Source organism: Stegastes partitus, unplaced genomic scaffold (genome assembly GCF_000690725.1).
Source record: "Stegastes partitus isolate 25-593 unplaced genomic scaffold, Stegastes_partitus-1.0.2 Scaffold1984, whole genome shotgun sequence".
Taxonomy (NCBI): Eukaryota; Metazoa; Chordata; class Actinopteri; family Pomacentridae; genus Stegastes; species Stegastes partitus.
This window is the reverse complement of record NW_007579715.1, coordinates 44,742-59,060: the sequence shown is the minus strand read 5'-3', so window position 1 is coordinate 59,060 and position 14,319 is coordinate 44,742. Positions and strand designations below refer to the sequence as shown.

At 45.9% G+C, this 14,319-nt stretch overlaps 1 protein-coding gene across 1 annotated transcript in view; it reads right to left on the bottom strand.

The window, feature by feature from the left end:
• Positions 1-13,617, bottom strand: part of LOC103373451 (actin filament-associated protein 1-like 2) — a 19,466-nt gene extending 5,849 nt beyond the window's left edge. The window contains exons 1-7 of the mRNA XM_008303342.1: positions 13,602-13,617; positions 4,692-4,826; positions 4,450-4,527; positions 3,746-3,804; positions 900-1,017; positions 599-822; positions 176-355 (exon numbers count right to left, since the gene is read on the bottom strand). Of these exons, the coding sequence (XP_008301564.1) occupies positions 176-355; positions 599-822; positions 900-1,017; positions 3,746-3,804; positions 4,450-4,527; positions 4,692-4,826; positions 13,602-13,617 (810 nt within the window). The remainder of the gene's footprint in view (positions 1-175; positions 356-598; positions 823-899; positions 1,018-3,745; positions 3,805-4,449; positions 4,528-4,691; positions 4,827-13,601) is intronic.
• Between the last annotated feature and the right edge of the window lie 702 nt (positions 13,618-14,319).

The window sequence follows — 14,319 nt, the reverse complement described above, 5'->3', positions numbered from 1 at the left end:
AGTCCAGTTACAGTCCAGTGGTCCAGTTACAGTCCAGTTAAAGTCCAGTTACAGTCCAGTGATCCAGTTACAGTCCAGTTACAGTCCGGTTACAGTCCAGACAGACTCTCCCTCTGAACTGTGGTCGAGCAGAAGCGTAGCTCTGAGTTAGAGTAAAGTGGTGACGATACGTTGCCTTCTTCCACTCGTCGGCCTGCTGGAAGCTGCTGTAGCCCAGAACCAGTGACTCGGATCCCAGCGGCACCAGTTTGAGCTGGTGCTGGATCTTCCTGTTGGTCTTCGACTTGTAGACGAGCTGACAGCCGCGAAGGTTCAACTCCATCTGAGGCAGCAGGTCGCGGGCGCACTTGTAGCACTGTGTGGGAGAAGAGACACCAGGTGATCACTCAGAGCGCCCCCTGCTGTCAGGACCGTCTACGCTCGACCAGATCGACACCTGTCTCTGAGTGGCCAGGTGACAGGTGACAGGTGTGACACTCAGCTGACCTGTAAAACGTTTGACCACAGCTCCATCTAGTGGACGCTGGAGTAACTGCATGTGTAACGCTGAGCCCTGATTGGTCAGGAGACGGTGATGCTGACGTGTTTTGCGTCTCACCAGCAGCGCGTCGTTCCTGATGATGAACAGCTGTTTGCTCCACTGTCCGAGCCACTTCCTCCTCCACAGGTAGCCACAGAGGCGGGACTCGGGGACGGGCCTTAGGCAGGGCTGCGAGGCGCTCCATTGGATGTAGTGGGCCCTGTCCTTCACAAGCTCCTCCCCCTCGTCGTCCTCGTCCTCGTCTTCGCCGTACGACTCGTAGTGACTGCTGTCGGACTTCTCTGGAGAAAAGAAAAGCTTCGTGACTCACAGCGTTTGTATGTCCAGGTGGTTCTGCTGCTGGTGGGTTTGCAGGTACCGGTGTTAGACACGGTGGTGTCGGCGGCGACGTAAGGCTCAGCTTCCTCATACGTGTCTTCATCTTCATCAGCTCCCAGACCTCCAGGAGGGTGAGGAGGCACCACGGGGCCCTGCATCTGAATGAGCAGCAGGTTGGACAAGCTCAGAAACATGAGATCTGTCAAAGTGAACCTGAAGCTTCTGCAGTCTGACCGACATGAAGGAAGCTTCAGTTTATCAACAGGAGAAGAAAAACAGACTCATCGTGTCAGGACATGCTGGAAAGATTTCAACTGTCTGTGAAGATCCTCAGTCCTCCAGGTCCTGGTTCTTCTGGTAGATTAATGGTAGCAGCTGGACCTGCTTGAGTTCCTTGAAGACGTTCCACCTTCATCCAAGAGGCTTCATCAGCTCTGACTGACTGGTTGGGAGTTCCACATCCTGATATCCTGAAGGAGACGTTAACACCTGAGTTTGGGTTTTAATTGGGGGTTTGTTGCTCCTCCCCCTCGTTATGGGGTTCGTTAGGGTCCTTTGTGACTAGGTGTGGATGTGGGTTCATCCTCCTGGGGAGAGATCTTAGTCAGTATGTGGAACTCCCACTAGTCCATCAGAGCTGATGGAGCCTCTTGGATGAAAGTGGAACGTCTTCAAGCAGGTCCAGCTGCTACGATCAACCTTCCAGAATAAAGATTTCAAATATTTAAATGAAAGCATCTGACGTCAGAACCAGAACCTGAGTCCAGACTCTACTCAGTAAAGAGTGGACCGAGTACCACCTGGGTTTGAGTATTGGGTCATATTTGACTTGTCCTCCACCAGGAGGTTCTGAAACTCGTCACCAGCTGCATCGTGAGGAGTCTTTCTGCTGAAGTTTGTTCCTTTTCTGCGTCAATTTACGGCAGAAACGCACAAAACATAAAACTCGGCCACCAGGCGAACTGTGTTTTTCATGACTGATTCTGTGGTTTTGACTCCACCTGGTGGTCGATCACGGTATTACAACAACAACAAACCCTGATCCACCAGAACACTGTCGGCCGGACGCCTCCCACTGCAGGATCAGGGTTCAGCTCTGTCTGTAGTGACCTGTAAATCCATCCATAAATGCAGCCCATGGTGGGCTGAACCAGCTGTGTGCTTTTATTGGGAAACAGTTTCCTGCTCAGATGTTTTGGGTCTACTTCTGACAGGACTCGGCTCTTTGGTGTGGCAGGGGGAATGGAAAGCTGCTTGAACATCATCGGCTTCGATCTCACGGCCGCCGTCCACTTATTGCAGTGAACTGGACCAACGGGCCGAACACAGCCAGAATGACTGCTGTCGAGGCAGAAGCTCAGCGGCCAGAGCGTCGACGGAAACAATGGAAGAACACGATTATTCACTTTGGAACATTTAGAACATCAGTCAGAGAGAAAAGCAGAACACGGAAACCGTCATCGTAGGAAAGCCAGCTGGGTCGGTTTGTGTCTGCAGGGTTAATCCTGACCGACGTAGTGTGTGTTTTTAACTTGTCGTGTGTGTGTGTGTGTGTGTGTGTGTGTGTGTGTGTGTGTCCATCCATCACGTAGGCCAGATGCTAATCGGCCGCCATCAGTGACCACTTCCTCCCTCTGCAGCGCTCTCGGCCAATAGGACGGCAGATTGAGGGGAGATGGCCTCACATGTAAACACACAAGTTCCTGTCACTCCCTCACACACACACACACACACACACACACACACAGCGTCTCCTCCCAAACCTCAGGAGGACCGGCTCTGTCATTACTGACCCACATCACAGAGCTGCTCCTCCTCCTCTCCGTTCCAGAACTCCTCAAAGGAAGCCCGTTTCCTCTCTGCTCCGCTCGTCTTGGACCTCACAATAGAACCGAGTTCGGCGAGGAGGTTCAGGAGGACGGGAGCAGCGCTCTGATTGGATGCGTAATAACGATGCTTCTGTGTTTCCATGGTAACCAGAGGTGATAGGAAGGAACTACACCTGGAAGTTTCACCTGTTGTTGGTGTTTTGTTCCTGGTAAAGGACCTTTTCAGATGTTCTTCTGCTCCACAGACTGAGAAAACTTCTGGAGTGAATGTGTGACATTAACCCATCACGTTGGCTTTTTTATTATGATGTGAATTTAATGTGATTTTATTTTATTTTATTTGTTAATTTTATTTGTTAATTTTATTCAATTTGTGGTATTTTTTTATGTCCTATTTTATATTTGCATTTTTTAAAAATGTCTTTATCATTTGTATTTTATTCATTTATTCATTATTATTATTATTATTATTATTATTATTATTATTATTATTATTATTAGCTTTTTTCTTAAATATTTTGCTCATTTTTATTCTGTCAGTTTTGGTCTTTTTTAGCCTGTCCTTTTATTTTTTTTCCCCATTAAACTGCTTTTTAAAGACTGTTGTCTTCAGGGCGACCCGGTAGCTCAACCGGATCAGACGGCGACCCGTGTACAGGGTCGAGTCCGGCCGGCGCCTCATCAGCTCCACTCTTCTCCCCACGTTTCCCTGTTTCTCTCTTCACTGTCCTGCACAATGAAGGCGCAAAAAAGCCCCAAAAATCATCCTTAAATCTTTATAAACGCCTGTTTCCTGACGGCGTCCCTCCAGGTAGATACTGGGTCGAGAAACCTGTCCCCTGTTTTTATGTTACTAATATTATTATTGTTTTTTATTATAATGTTTTGTATTATTTTATTTTATTAAACTTAAACTTTATATCTATTTCTGTTTTAAAATTTTTTAAAAAACAACAACAATATTTAAATAATTAGTTAATGTAATTCAGTGTGTGTGTGGAGGAGACCAGTCTGACCAGTCTGACCAGTCTGACCAGTCTGGTGTGTGTTGACTCACCCCATTCCTCAGCCAGACGGGTGAGTCCTGATCTGAGACCAGCTCAGAGGTGCGGACGCCTTCTGGGTAAACAAACAAACAAACAAATAAACACACAAACACCTGATGCCAAACTGTCTTTTATATGACATGTTAGCATGCTAGCTGTCTGCATGTTAACGCGCTAGCTGTCTGCGCGCTAGCTGTCTGCACGCTAGCGTGTTAGCTGTCTGCACGCTAACATGCTAGCTGTCTGCACGCTAACATGTTAGCTGTCTGCACGCTAACATGCTAGCTGTCTGCACGCTAACATGCTAGCTGTCTGCACGCTAACATGTTAGCTGTCTGCACGCTAACATGCTAGCTGTCTGCACGCTAACGTGTTAGCTGTCTGCACGCTAGCGTGTTAGCTGTCTGCATGCTAACATGTTAGCTGTCTGCACGCTAACGCGTTAGCTATCTGCACGCTAACATGCTAGCTGTCTGCATGCTAACATGTTAGCTGTCTGCATGCTAACATGTTAGCTGTCTGCACGCTAGCGTGTTAGCTGTCTGCATGCTAACATGTTAGCTGTCTGCACGCTAGAGTGTTATTGTTAGAAACACCGTCCACATCCATCCGTATCCATGTCGTCATACAGACCTCACTGCTTTTCAGGAATGCTCCTACCAGCTCGTTACTATGAACTGTGATTGGTTCAGTGTGAAAGCAGCATCAGCCGTACCTGTCCCAGGTGCGTCCACCAGCTCGTTGCTATGAGACGATGATGGACAGCTCATGATCATGTACTCAGCATCCTCCACTGGAAACACAGCAGACAGTTAGAACCCCACCGCTCTGGTGTCGGCCCACTCTGAGCAGTACTCACTAGTACTCATACAGTAGTAGTAGTACTATAAGGAGTACTACTCATACTGTAGTTTTAGTACCACTACTCAGTACTCATATACTGTAGTATCGTGTCACCTGGCGTGTCGTGAGGCTGCAGTTTCGACAGCAGCTCTGAGATGGATTTCTTCTGAGCCTGAGCGATGTAACTCAGGTTCTCCGAGTCCAGAACAGACAGGAAGGACTGCAGGTCCCAGATCAGCTTAGCCAGAACTACAGCAGACAGACAGACGGACAGACGGACAGACAGGTGAGGAGCTGGACGCCTGTTTGTCCTCGTTAGCAGGATGTGATCTTCAGTGAAATGAGCGGTTTACAGACGTTATCTCCGACCGAGTCACTGTTTAACTCAGCGATGACTCATGTCGGGTCTCAGCCTCAGTATCTGTCCATCAGTGTTTACTCTGAATCAGACACACTGTCGTTGTGCGTCCCTCCTCATTCCTTCAATGTTTAACTCTTCTACACGTTCACAGAGAAAAAAAAACACAACAAAATACATTAAATGTACAAAGCTACCAACTTGGCAGCTGCTTAGAACATTCATTATTTTATCTTAGTGTGTAACATTCATCATGCCAACATGCTAACACACATTTTCAGCATCTTAGCATGCTATCATAATAACTTGTTTACATCATGTTAACATGCTAACATAGCCTTACTAGCATTTAGTACAGAATATCTATTCAGTTTGCTTGCTAAAATGCTATCATGCATTCGACTAGAATCTTACCATACTGACAAGTTAGTATGCAACACTTAGCATCTGAGCATCTTAGCATATTGCTAGCATTAACATGTTCATCCCATGTTAAAGTGCTAACACTAAGTGCGCTACATTTATCATGCTAACATGCTAGCACACATTTTCAGCATCTTAGCATGCTATCATTGGTATAATAACTTGTTTACATCATGCTAACATGCTAACATAGCCTTATTAGCATTTAGTATATAATATTCCGTTTGCTTGTTAAAATGCTATCATGCATGCGACTAGAATCTGACATGTTAGCATACAACACTTAGCATCTGAGCATCTTAGCATACTGCCAGCATTAACATGTTCATCCCATGTTAACGTGCTAACATTAAGTGTGTAGCATTTATCATGCTAACATGCTAACACACATTTTCAGCATCTTGACATGCTATCATCTGTATAATAACTTGTTTACATCATGCTAACATGCTAACATAGTCTTATTAGCATTTAGTGCCTAATATTTATTCAGTTTGCTTGTTAAAATGCTATCATGCATGCGACTAGAATCTGACATGTTAGCATACAACACTAAGCATTGACATGTTCATCCCATGTTAACGAGCTAACATTTAGCTTGTATTATTTCAAAATGCAATTACATGAAAAGCAACACAATTAGCAAGTTAACAAGTAATTAGGCGTCTAACTAGACACATTTATCATCAAAGCGTCTGAGCTTGTCAGCATATTGTGGATCATATCCAGTGTAGCAGACGATTAGCATAAACTTACAGTAACACATAGCATGTAACATTTAGCATGTGGGCTTCTACATATTGGCAGGCTAACATTTTATTAAAAGCTTCAGTTCTTTTACTAACATGTCCGTTTGTTTGAAGGATTTACTTCCTGTGATTTCCTTGAGCTGCTGATGGAGGAGGTCCAGTTTGTCATCAGCAGGTTGACAAAAATGTAAACTGTCATGAAGTCCGTCTGTGTTCATGCCGTGAATGAAGCTGTTGTCTGCCTCTATGAATGAACACTGACTCTGTTTTCAGCTGAAATCACTCAAAGGCAGCAAAACAAGATGCTGATTATCGCCCTCGTACAAGGACTGAAGCATAACAACACGTCAGCCTTCTGTCTTCATCTGCATGTCATGTTCCTGTCAGCTGGTCCTGATGTATTAACGTGAATAAAAACCTCACGACTCCCCTCCACAAATACAAAAGCAGTTGACATGATGCTCTCACCAGTCCAGTTTATGTATCTGGGTAATGAGTCAATAACTGCGTCTCAACACAGGTGTGACGGCACCTGTTCCCACAACAGCGTCCCTTCACAGATGTCCAGATGTTCTGACCTTCACGTTGTCGCTGACGACAGGATCAACAGCGATAAGCTGCTGGATGCTGCTAATGTTTAACGCAGAACAAAGACGGTGCTGTTCCATCGCTGGAGAACCCTGCAGTCCAACGACAGAACCTGAGCTTCCTTCTGGGCTGTTGACTTTGGCCTTTTTGTCTCTTGTTTGCGGACGTGTTTCAGGTCATTCGGCCTCCTCAGTGACCACAAGAATGTCCTAAAGGTCAACTAGAGTTTCTTCAGTCGCCTCCAAAACCTTAGAAACCACTACAGACTCCTCAGTGTCCCCTTCAACCATGTGAGGGATCCATGGAAACTTCTCAGAGGCCACTAGAACCATGTAATAACCTCCAAGAACAGGAACCCCCCAGGAAACCATAAGGGCTCCTCAATTCTGATCACTAGAACCTCAAAAAAGAGGCTTCTGTAAATGGATAACACACCCAGTAAAGAACCTGTAGGACCTCCTCTTCATATATGACCAGGACTACAGCCTCCCCAGGTTCTCCTTTGTGTACACGTCCACTCTCTAACAAACCTACGAGACCTTCTGAAGAACCACTAAGACCTTCAAGAAAACCTGTAAGAGCACCTCAGGTCTGACCACTAGAACCTCTAAACGAATCTAACGTAATGACAGTTAGAACCTCCTCTAGAACCTCCTCACTGTCCACTTCAACCACCTGAAGGAGCAGCGGGAACACATCGGTAACTGCTGAAACCATCTGAGCAGTCTGTGGGACCTTCTCACTCACCACTGGAACCACCAAAATAAAAAACTTCTAACTTAGCAACGGAACACCTAAAGGAAGCCGAGAATCTCCGTCATGATCAGAATCTTCTAAGAGACTCCAAGAACTTCCTGGCCGTTGAACACAGCCGCCTAATGGACCACTGGAACGCTGACACCCAGAACATGACTGCAACCACCGTAAAGACAAGAACATCCTCAGTGTCCACCACAACCAGCTTCTTGTAAAGGCCCACGAGAACCTCTTAAAGAACCTGAAGGACCCCCGTAGTGATGACCAGAACCTTAAACCTCCCACTGGGCCGCTTGACCTTCATGAAGGACTCGGGTGAAAAACTAGCATCCTTGAAAACACAACGTGTACTTTAGCGTTAGCGAGTACGTTTTTTTGTACAATATTGTTTTTGTGCCACGTACATATTTGAGAAATGAACTAATTAAAGGAGAATCAGTCCCTCTGTGGTTCTGTAGCTGCTAAACCTACAACATGAATGTTTAGCCGAACATTAGCGAGTTCACATGTAGCACGCTACAGTCTCACATTTAAATGTATTTTAAAATGTCTTCTAGTTATCCAGAAGGTGGATTTAAACATATTTTGCAGTTTATTATGACACCCTGCAGTCAAGTGCACATATATGGTATTTCAGTATTTTTATATTTGTTCTAATTATGGGTCATCGTTAAGCTAACTTTGTTGACACGTTTTCATGAGTGAACAATCCATCCAAAGTTACTCAAAATTGTCCAAAGTTATTCAGAATTTGTCTAAAATTACTCAAAAATGTCCAAAATGACTTAAAATTTGACCAAAACGACTCAAAATTAGTCTGAAATGACCCAAAATTGTCCAGAATTATTTAATGAACGTAGAAATATACCAGATAATTTAGTCTTTGTTGCAGCTTTGATCACTTTTGTTGTACTCGGGAACAACTAAAACCCGTAGAAACCTCCTCTAGCTTGTCTGGATGTACAGATCGATGCTAAATGGACGTGTTGCTAATGACGTGTAACCCACCATGTCAGCATGTTGATGCTCCTGACCGGCTGTCTCTGTATTATAATAATGGAAAAGGCGGAGACACAAAGTAGGTATCGACTCGGTTCTGCTGTTGTTTGGGTCATAAATGGGCCTCAGTGTGAGCCACGACCGGCTGGAGGCGAACATGTAAAAACATGCAGCCATTGTCCTGCAGCTCCATTCATGCCCGCAGACTGAGTCCATTCAGGGTCCGGGCCGAGTGGGAGACGAGGGTTCTGATTAACTCCTCTCTGCTGACTTTAAGGATGCCCCGGCGCTGCTTATCGGCCCGCCGCTGATTTAAACGTGGCGCTGCACATAGCTGGCCCGCCCACAGCCCCACGGCGACGGCAGAGCGATGCCGGACGGCCGAGGAGGAAGGAGTTTGTGTTGCTGAACGCAGCTTATCTGAGCATCAGCATCACTTCCTGTCTCTGGCTTTGAAGCAGCGGGACTCACATACAGTTCTGTTTGCGTCGCTTCACTGGACATCACATGGACTTACGCTCATTTCCTGGACATTTAGCCCAAACCTAACCACAACCTAACCTTAAACGTAAAGATTTCCTGCCCAGCCACGGTGACAGCGCTGACTGAGCCTCTCTTTGGAGCGTCTGACGTTCTCACATAAAATCACAAGCTTAGCATTTCAGTTTAACACTTTAGCTTTAAGCTAAGCTGAACCTGAACGAGAACATTTCAGCCTGCTGTATCTCCATGAACGTGTTCAGTGTCTGTTTGAATCCTGCTGACTGACTCACGACCAAAAAAACTTAAGAAGTGTTTAAAACAACAATCTGTCTAAAATTAAAACAAATGTCCAAAACGATGCAGAATTTGTGCAAAAGTTTTTCTGAAACGACTGAAACTTGACCCCAGATGAGCTAAAAATAAAAAAACAACCCCAGATTGTCTGAAATGTTATAAATCCATCCAAAATGAATAAATTGTCCAAAACCAGACATAAATTGGTCCAAAGTTATTTTAAAAAAGGTCCAAAATGACTTGAACTTTTCTGAAACGGCGTAGCTTGCTAGCATATCGCGTGTAATAAATGATTCAAAACTATACAGACTTTGTACAAAACAACCCAAAAACGATCCAAAATGAAAAACAACATGTTCAAGATTATTCAGAATTCGTACGAGATGACTCCAGATGTGTCGCTGTGACTCAAAGTTAGTTGAAGATGAAGCTAAATGTGACTGAACAGTTTTCAAATGAGTCCAAACGTGTTGGAAATGACTCACAGAATCTCCAAAACTACTAGAAAAGTCCAAAGTTGCTGTAAAGTTTGTCTAAAGAGACTCAAAAAACTGTCTACAAGGACTCCAACCAGGCTCAGAACCACTGAGGACTGATCCAAAATGTTATGAACATGTCTGTATTTATGGTTCTGATCAACATCCTGGAGACGCTCGTGGACCGACATGAGCTTTAGGAGAAGACGCTCAGCTCTCCGGACAGTCAGTGAAATCAGGGCTAGCATCTCACGTGGAGGCCACAGCTGGTGGACCACAGCAGGCTGAGCTACACAGAAAATCTTCTTCAGCGTCATCTTCATTTGGACTGGGACCAAACTGTCAGAACCCTGCCTACGTCCTCCGTCTCTCTGACAGACTGACACTGAGGTTCATGATTCTGCACCAAACCAGCAGCAGCAGCGTCACAGTGAGCGTGATGTAAAGCTACAGAGTCCGAGCAGCGTCACCCGACCAGCTCAGCCGGGAAGCTGTTTGTGGCCTTTGAGCCAAAAGCAGCTTGAAAATGAAAGAATCTGTGGCGGCAGAAGGAAAACGGCGGCGCTGCTCCTGTAATTGGCCAAAGTTGAAGAGTTGAGGAGAAGCTGAAAGTGATTTGAGCTGCTTCACCATGAAAACCGAACCCTGAAATTAGCCGCCGCCGCCGCCGGGAGTCCACCGTGTTCTTGTGCAGCTATCTTTGTGAGGACGTGTGCGGTTTGGGACCTGGTGAGGACGCTCCTGCCTTGTGAGGACATTTTGGTTTCAAAGAGACGTTTGTGGGTTCGGACTTGGTTTCAGGGTTCAGATCAGAACCAGGTTGCGGGTTCGGGGCCTTTTAAGGGGAGTGGGTGGTGCAGGGTGTGGAGCTCCTTGGTCTTCTGGCTGGTCCATGTAGGAGGAACGTCTACATCACTGCTGACTGCCTGCACTGACCAGCTCAGCACCGACCCACCAGACCAGTAACCAGCCGCTAACCAGTAGCTGCACCGAGCTGGCTCGTATTATTCTGTTTCCTGTTTTTACAACAATAAAGTGACTTGATTTGATTTGAACCTTATCAACCCGTTTAGTCGTCACTATCGGCGTCATGTGTCGTCTTATTTTTTATTATTATCATTCATTTTATTTTATTTTTATGCTTTTCTTTGTGCAGTTATTGTACTTTATTTTTTATGTTCCTATTTCTCATTCCCGGGCCGACACCAGCAGCCAGAACCAAACTCCTCGTATGTCGTGTGCGTACTCGGCCATGAAAGCTGAATTCACTCAGACAAACAGGTTACCATGACAACAGGTTTAACAACAACAAAAATAACCCAACGGTTTGGAGAGGAGCTGTGTTCAACCAAAAGCACGATGCTGAGTGACGAGAGTTAGCATGTTTTCTATCATCAGCACTGTTTCATACGACATATTGTCATTAGTCGCCTCAAAGTGGAGAAACAGGAAGTCATCAAGCAAACGCAGGTTTTTACTAGAACCTGAGTTTGGCTTGAAATCAATTAACACAAGTTTAAATTACACACAGTATTAAGTTGGTGAAACTATTATGTCACACAGCTCATTAAATAATGTTTGCATCATTATTGAAATCTAATTTTTTCATCTCGTGGCCGTGCCTTCAGGTGGTTGGACGCTGTGCAGGTCCATCACAAGAACGTCCTGCATAGACATGAACGGTACACATGTAGGTGCAGAACCTTGTTTCAAACCTTCAGCAGCTTTTTCCTGTTTGTTTTTTTTTCCTACTTTATGTGCAGTTAGCTAGCGGTTCCCAACGTAGGGTCAGGCCCCTTCAAAGGGTCACCAGATAAGGCTGAGGGGTCGTGAGATGATTAACGGGAGAGGAGAGCAGCGAAAACAAACTTCTGATACGCAAATCTGCCGTCAATCGAGTCAGTCGTGACAGAGCGTACACGGTCGAGACTCAAGCCGACTAACGGCAGGAACGCGCTCAAGCTGTCGGTTTAGCATCTAAACAGGCCATTAGCTCGGTCTCCTGAGAGCAGCGGGAGGAACGATGACGGAGGAGGACGGACGAGTGTTTCCGGTTGTTGTGCTGCTGTAGTTAACATACCGCCGGCGTGATAAAGACTGCACGACAGCTCCTTCACAGGTCAGATCACGATGCAGTCGTAGTGAACGCCGCAGCCTTTAGGGGGCGCTGGGGAGGCTTCAGAAATGTAGTTACACTCCCACCATGTGAGGATGATCCAGATGGACGTGGCTCCTGTAAAGTCACCCTCTGGTTTGTGGACTCGAACTTGGAGTTGATTCGTTGTGAACAAGGCGTGAATCTGAGTTAAAACAAGCACCTGAGGCCATAAATCCATCAGAAGGATGTTCAACGTAACAAATCAAGAGAGAAGAAGGTTGATTTTAAACGTCCTAAACATGTCGGTGTTTGTCAGATGTGATAACACCTGGAACACAACACGCAAAAACAAAAGATCTCATCAAGCGTTTCATCGTATGTCCGACATCTGAAGCCTGTCAAATACAAAAAACGTCCATAAAACATCACATATGCGTCAATAAATGATTCAGATCTTCAGCTGGTTCTGAAGTAAACAGCTGCTTTGTTGTAACACTTCACAGAGACGATATTAAACGGACCGACCCGAAAGTAGAAATTCAGTGAAACAGAAGTGGATCAACCTGTGATCACTGAGTCCAGCTGTGGTTCCCATCAGTCCACCTGCATGAACATGGTTCTACAAGGAGCTGATAGCAGCAGAACCTTCTCAGTTCTGGACCTCTGGACTGTGTCTATCTATGTCTGCATCATGGCTCCACATGGAGAAGACCTGAACAGAGGAGGAGAAACATCTGACTGAGAGACTGGACAAAGATGGAGAAGAATCCAGAAGATCAGTGAGCAGCTAGAACCCAGTGCAGCCCAGTGTGAGCAGGAACCAGGAGGTCCAGAAGGAGCCACAGCAGCACTGATCAGGGCTGCAGTGGTCGTCCTCCTACAATGACTCCACGGACAGTCAACTACTGTCACTATGGAGCTGTGGACACCAGACAAAGGCAGCTGCTTCAGACTTGGCACAGGGCTGATCAATGGAGACCAGAGTTAGTGTGAAGCTCACACAGTGTGAAGGACACTTCAGAACATCAGCCTCTATGGACGGAGGAGCAGAACTAAACCTGGCTGCTGCTCACAGCTAAACTTCCACATCAAAGTTCACCAGAGAACATGAACAGAAGCCTGATGGATGCTGGAGAACATCCTCTGGTCAGATGGAGATCAATGTGTTGGGCTCACATGGAGTCCAGATGTTTGGTGTGAACCTGACCAGGACCACCACAGTGGATCATGGTCCTGACAGTGAAGCACAGAGGTGGCAGCATCATGATGTGGGGCTGCATGAGGGCAGAAGGTGTTGATGACGTTTCTAGAAGCAGAATCCTGGCAGTCTGTGTCCTGAAACCAGCTCAACACCTCTGTGGTGTTTTCAACAGAACCCCTCAAACAGCATCTGAATAAAACAGTGTGAAGAACGTGAGAAGATCTGAGCAGAAACGAATGGATTCTGGTCTCCTCCATGCACTGAGCTCCTGCTGTTGAGCCCGTCAGAGCAAACACTGTTCAGCTCAAAGGTAATCTGATTACTGTCAGGGGTGTACTTACTATGTGCTCATATGATGTGAGATGAGCACATATGAAACATCTAAAACCTTCTTGTTAAATGAAGTTTCCCCGTCTGATTAAACACATTTCTCCTGGATGGAGAGCTTTTGTGACGCCATCGGCTCTGTTACCATCAACCTCTCTGTCCTGCAGTGCTCGCCGGTGTTCTCCTGTGATCTCCACAGCGGGAGGACTTCATTCATACCATCAGTGTTCCTGTACGTGACGTCTGTAGCTGTGTAACAGGGAGTACGGTACCTTTCTGTTTGTCCATGTCTGTCCTCTCAGATGTTCAGGCTCATATCTCAGCTGAAGAATCCAAACAGCAGCCTGGTTCCCTCCCGTTTGCTCCTCACCGCTGCTCCTATCTGCTCCGAGTGAAGCAGTCTGAGGTCTGACGGTGGAGTCCTGCCTCTGCGTGACCTCAGCACACGAGGGAGGAGGCGGAGGACGGACTCTCATCATGACTGCAGACGGAGGCAGAAACAACAAACTGTCAAACAACCTACGAAGCCCTCTTAGCCCAGCGAGGTCACCTCAGAAGAGCTGCCTCTGAACGCTACGTATGAAGCTTCTTTGTTTTAATGAGTAATTTATGTATTGCCTTTAAATAATTGCAGCAAAAATGTACTTCACCCGTTCAGAGGACAAACCAGTCAAACTCCATAAACATGACTTTCCTTCTAACTGGGGCACCTGTGTGCACGCTTAGTCAGTTTAGTCTAACGACACTTTGACGCTATAACTTGTTTGCATCTTAACAATTTGTCTACTTTTTAATTATTCCATCCACCACTGTCATTTTCCATTTATTGGTGCTTTGAGCCATTGTAACTCTATTTTGTGATTTTTTTTCTCTGTTGTTCCACGACAGATTTTTTTGTGGGTGTTGACACTGGACATAAAAACCAGCAGACAGATGTCCCCCAGGAAGAATGCTTCAGAAAGTACTAGTACCTGATGCAGTGCTAAAAAT